Here is a 4,742-nt window from a genome sequence, read left to right as displayed (position 1 = left end):
AAGAGACTGACCACATTTCACACAAGGGGAAACTGAGGCATAGGAAGTGTCACACCTTGCAGCAAGTCAGTGTCAGAAATGGGAATAGAACCCTGGAGTCCTGACTCCCAGTCCCCCCCGTTCTAACCACTAGCCCCCACTCCCCTCCCAGAGCTCAGACAGAACCCAGGAGTCCTGGCTCCTTCCTTAGCCCTCATACCAAACTCCCTTAACTCTCGGTGTAACCCGGTGCCTCTGGACAGACTGCGGCTGGGATGGGATAACACAGGCTGCCGCGGGCACGGCCCAGACTGACCAGATTTTAAATCAGGATCAAAACCCCAGAAACGTCCCAAACCCACTTTATTGCTGTTAGCAAAGCTGCAGAGCGATGGGGCCGCAGGGCTGTGACACACCCGGGGTGCAGGGCGGGGGCTGTACAGGGACTGGGCCCGTCCCACACAGACCCCGCGCTGGGCGCTGGGCTCAGCAGGGCTGGACCCCGGGGGAGCCGCACACGGGCACAATGAGGCCTTTAACTGGGGCTGCTGGCCCCCCACCCCAGGCATGCGCCCAAAGCCTTCGCGGTAATGGCAGGAGGGGCATTACCTGGGGTGACTGACAGCAGCCTCTGGCCAATAGGGGCCGGGCTCGGGGCCCAATCCAGCACCCACTGGAGTCAAGAGAAACCTTCCCCATGATGGCAGTGGGGTTTGGATCAGCCCCGTGGGCCCTGCTGCCCCCGACGAGGGGGCGACCCCCATTCCCAGCCCCATGGGGCAGCAGCCCTCTCCCTGGATAGGTGCCCCCCCCCAGCCCAGCAGGGGCTGAGTAAGGGAAGTCCAAGGCGCCGGCTCAACAGTGAGTCTCTAGCGGGTTGGCTCGACGCAATTACAGGGCCGGGGGGCTCCCCCTTGTGTACAGCAGCTGGGACTGATGGGAGCGGAGCAGGGATGCTGAGGGCAGTGCTGGGTGTTTGTGTGTGTGAACAGGTCTCACGAAGGCACTTGGAGGATTCGAGGCCCCCGGCTCCTCCCCGCGTTTATCTGAAAGGCAAACAGGGTCGGTTACCAGGAGACCTGGACCCGATGCGAGGCTGGCAGGGATCGGGGCCGTTCCCCAGCACCCCCAGGGAGTCTCCCATTCAAACAGGGGGTGTGGGTGGGCCATGGGGCTGTAGCTGGGTGTGGGGGCACAGCGGGTGGGGAGTCTGCCCAGTGGGTGCTGGGTGGGAGAGGGGCTGTGGCTGGCTGGGAGGGGGACTCTCCCCAGGGGGTGCTGGGTGGGCCCAGGGGCTGTGGGTGCAGCGGGTGCCTCCCCGGGCAGCAGCTACTCACAAGGGGCCCCGCGGGTTGCGGGCAGCGTTCATCTTCATCCCCTTGATGATGAGGATGGTGCCCGCGATGATGCCGATGATGCCCACGGCCAGGCCCAGGGCGCACACCAGGGTCTCTGTGGTCTCGGGGACGGGGGTGGGCACCTGGGCTTCTGGAGAGAGGGGGAGAGGGACAGGGCATGGACTGAGGGGGGCTGTTCCTGCCCCTCCCTCCCGGAGCCAAGGAGAGAACCCAGGAGTCCTGGCTCCCAGCCCCCCCGCTCTACCCACCAGCCCCCACACCCCTCCCAGAGCCGAGATAGAACCCAGGAGTCCTGGCTCCCAGCCCCGCCCCCTGCTCTAACCCACGAGCCTCCACTCCCCTCCCCGAGCTGGGGAGAGAACCCAGGAGTCCTGGCCTCCAGCCCCCCTGCTCTAACCCACGAGCCTCCACTCCCCTCCCCGAGCTGGGGAGAGAACCCAGGAGTCCTGGCTCCCAGCCCTGTGACCAGCAGGGTCCCCGGGAGCCCCGGCCTCACCCCAGTGCTTCGTGAAGGGCTCAGGCAGCCCCCAGTGCTCCACCCGGCAGTCATAGAAGTCGCCCTGGCTGGGGAGGAAGGGCAGGTAGGAGAACTTGCGGAAGGAGTAGTCCTGGCGGGGGTAGAAGTCGGTCTCATAGACGCCCCCCGTCACCTCCTGCCCGTTCTTCAGCCACGTCACGCTGAGCACCGGCGGGAAGAACTTGTCCACGAAGCAGATCAGGACGTTGGGCTCCCCCAGCTCCACGGGGTCTTCGGGGAACACGGTCACCTCAGGGGGCACTGGGGAGACAGGGGTCAGTGGGTCCCATTGCCTGGCCCTGAGCCAGCCAGTCCCTGCCCTGGGGCTGGATCAGAGCCAGCGCCCCCTAGAGGGGACAGGCCCCTGCCCCATTGCCTGCCCCCCTGAGCCAGCCAGTCCCTGCCCTGGGGCCGAATTGGAGCCAGCGCCCCCCAGAGGGGACAGGCCCCATGTCTCATTCCCCATTCCCACCCTCCTGAGCCAGCCAGTCCCTGCCCTGGGGCCGGATGGGAGCCAGCGCCCCCTAGAGGGGACAGGCCCCTGCCCCATTCCCTGCCCCCCTGAGCCAGCCAGTCCCTGCCCTAGGCTGGATCGGAGCCAGCGCCCCCCAGAGGGGACAGGCCCCATGTCTCATTCCCCGCCCACCTGAGCCAGCCAGTCCCTGGTGCTCACGCTCCAGCTCAGGGGTCTCTCCCCAGGACTGTGGGGCGTCACCGGGGCCGTCCCAGCTCCCTGCACTGACGGCTCAGGGGGCACAAGGGGCAGGGGAGAGAATCCCTCAGGGGCAGGGCCTGGCGCTGGGCAGGGGCCATGAACAGCCCTCGGCAAAGGAGCTGCCCTGGGCCCCCAGCCTGGAGGGTGAGAACTGCCCGGGCCCCCTGCCCTGCAGAGCCCTGGCCCGGCTGACTGGCCCCCGGAGCCCTGCAGGGGCTGGGAAGTCTCTATGGTGTCTGGTACTAGGCCCATGGGAGCAAGGGCCCGAGAGCAGTGCCTGACAGAGAAGCTGCCCATCCCGTGCCGTACCATTCTGGGCCCGCGTGTGGTTGGACCTCTTAATCATGACATCCAGGTTGTTCTTCAGCACAGCGATGTTGCTCAGGGCTCCCTGTGCCTCGAAGCTGGTGAATTTGCTGAAGTCGGGCAGGCGCCAGACAGTCTCCTTCCTCTCCAGGTCCACATGGAACATCTCGTCCTGGTCGAAGTCCTGAATGTACTCGCCCGACGCCTGCTGGGACTGGTCTGTGCGCTGATAGAAATTCACTTGAGAGTGCATGTGGTCCCCTGCGGGAAGATGAATGTCAGCACCAGCCTCCCTGCACACGTCCCCTAACCTCCACCTCCCTTGGTATTCACACTGGGACTCGCTCCTGTGAGGGGAAAGCAGCCGCAGGGAGCAGTGACCCCTGGTATCGTGCTCTTGCATTGGGGTCAGTGCTGCCTGGGAGAGGACAGCGCCCCCTACTGTGCCCCCTGCAGGTCTCCCATCTAAGTAGTGACCAGGTCTCTACCCACTTAGCTTGGGAAGGGTCCAGAATCATGTGGGAGGGGGAAGTTGGAAGCTGTGACTATAAGACATTTCATTCTGCCATCTGTGCGTGAGGCTCGGTCAGTGTTCTGGCAGTGCCATGACCTGGTTCTCGGGGCGATTTCAGTCCCTGGCCCCTGACGCTCACCCCCCAGGGCCAGTCACTGGGAGACCCGGGAACTCCCCTGCCAGAGACATTAAAGCTGCACTGGGGGGTCAGACACACTCCGGGGGGGAGGGGTCTGGCTCCGGGCTGAGGCTGGGAGTCCCCAGGGCCCAAGGGAGTTGGGCACCTACATCCTAGGGAGTCGTTCGCTGACCCCAGCTCGCCCGGCAGGATCTCACCGAGCGACTGCAGAGGAGGGAACCCGCCACCACCAGCCGAGGAGAGTCGGCCCCACAGAGCCCCCCCGGCACCGTGGGTCTGAGCCCTGGGGGGATGGGGACAATGGGGCAGGCCGGGGAGCGGGGCCAGGGGCTCCCTGCTCTGCACAGACGCACTCACTGCTCAGCAGGGTCTGGCCCTGGCGCGGCTCTTTGGGGAACGTTCCCCCATCGCCCCTGGGCCTGGCGCCCCCTGGGGGGATCAGGCCCCGAGTCCCTGTGGGGGAGGGGGGCTGCACCCCTAGGGCAGGGCTGTGTCGTACCCAAACCACAGCGACTTCCCCATGATCCCTTTGCTGCCCCCGCACCAGCCTCCCCTTCCCCACTGGCATGGAGGTGAGACCCTCCCCTCCCTGCAGCCCCCACCCTTCCCCGATCAGCCCCAATCCTCCTCCCTGCCCATCCCATCCCCTCCCCACTATGGGGTGAGCCCCTCCTCCCAGTAGCCCCCACCCCAACTGGCTCATCCCATGCCTCTCTCTGCCCCATCAGCCCCCATTGTCCCCTCCCCTGGGGGTGGGAGCCAGGTGCTCTGGGGGTGAAGCCCAGGCCCAGGTGTCCCAGCCCCCGCCCCACCCGTACCTGTCACTGCCCCGGTGCCCGGCAGGGCCAGCAGGGTGAGCAGGGCCAGCTGGGCCATAGGGACGCCCCGTCCTGCACCCATCTCCTCTCCCCAGGCACTGGGCTGGGTGCGGGGCCGGCAGCACTAGGGGGCCGGGGGGCCACATGTCACACCCGGGGGGGGAGGGGGGGCAGCGCTGGCATTGGCCAGGGGAGCCCGGCCCAGGGGCCTGCACCCAATGGCAGAAATCCCTGTGCTGACCAGGCTGTTACCAGGCAGAGCAGCAGTGCTGAGCCTCCCCGAGAGGAGATGGAGAAATTCAGGGTTCCCGGCTCGCAGGATTGTGTCACGAGTCAGGATAATTCTTGTGTTTTCTTAAAGCCCCAACTCCAGGAGTCATGTGGGTCTAGGACAAT

At 66.1% G+C, this 4,742-nt stretch overlaps 1 protein-coding gene across 2 annotated transcripts; it reads right to left on the bottom strand.

The window, feature by feature from the left end:
* Nucleotides 1-266: 266 nt before the first annotated feature.
* On the bottom strand, nt 267-4,467 carry LOC120393314 (HLA class II histocompatibility antigen, DR alpha chain-like). Of its 2 annotated transcripts, XM_039517849.1 has the most exons (5): nt 4,347-4,467; nt 2,879-3,136; nt 1,834-2,115; nt 1,317-1,467; nt 267-1,025 (listed from the first exon to the last, which is right to left on the bottom strand). In XM_039517849.1, exons 1-5 carry the CDS (start codon nt 4,426-4,428, stop codon nt 1,022-1,024), a joined length of 777 nt encoding a protein of 258 aa, XP_039373783.1. In that variant the 5' UTR covers nt 4,429-4,467; the 3' UTR covers nt 267-1,021. The 2 variants fall into 2 exon arrangements, with proteins under 2 accessions (XP_039373783.1, XP_039373784.1); XM_039517850.1 differs by lacking the exon at nt 267-1,025 and having other exon boundaries at nt 1,313-1,467.
* Between the last annotated feature and the right edge of the window lie 275 nt (nt 4,468-4,742).

Source organism: Mauremys reevesii, unplaced genomic scaffold (genome assembly GCF_016161935.1).
Source record: "Mauremys reevesii isolate NIE-2019 unplaced genomic scaffold, ASM1616193v1 Contig18, whole genome shotgun sequence".
Lineage (NCBI taxonomy): Eukaryota > Metazoa > Chordata > Testudines > Geoemydidae > Mauremys > Mauremys reevesii.
The sequence above is the reverse complement of the archived record's forward strand: the minus strand, read 5'-3'. Positions and strand labels throughout refer to the sequence as shown.

Bases quoted from the DNA above. Each gene is read 5' to 3' on its own strand.
- LOC120393314 (XM_039517849.1), bottom strand. From the start codon at position 4,428: ATGGGTGCAGGACGGGGCGTCCCTATGGCCCAGCTGGCCCTGCTCACC. The intron at 2,116-2,878 runs GTACGGCACGGG...CTGTCTCCCCAG, and splicing joins CCACACGCGGGCCCAGAATG to TGCCCCCTGAGGTGACCGTG. The intron at 1,468-1,833 runs GTGAGGCCGGGG...CCCTCTCTCCAG, and splicing joins GCCCTTCACGAAGCACTGGG to AAGCCCAGGTGCCCACCCCC.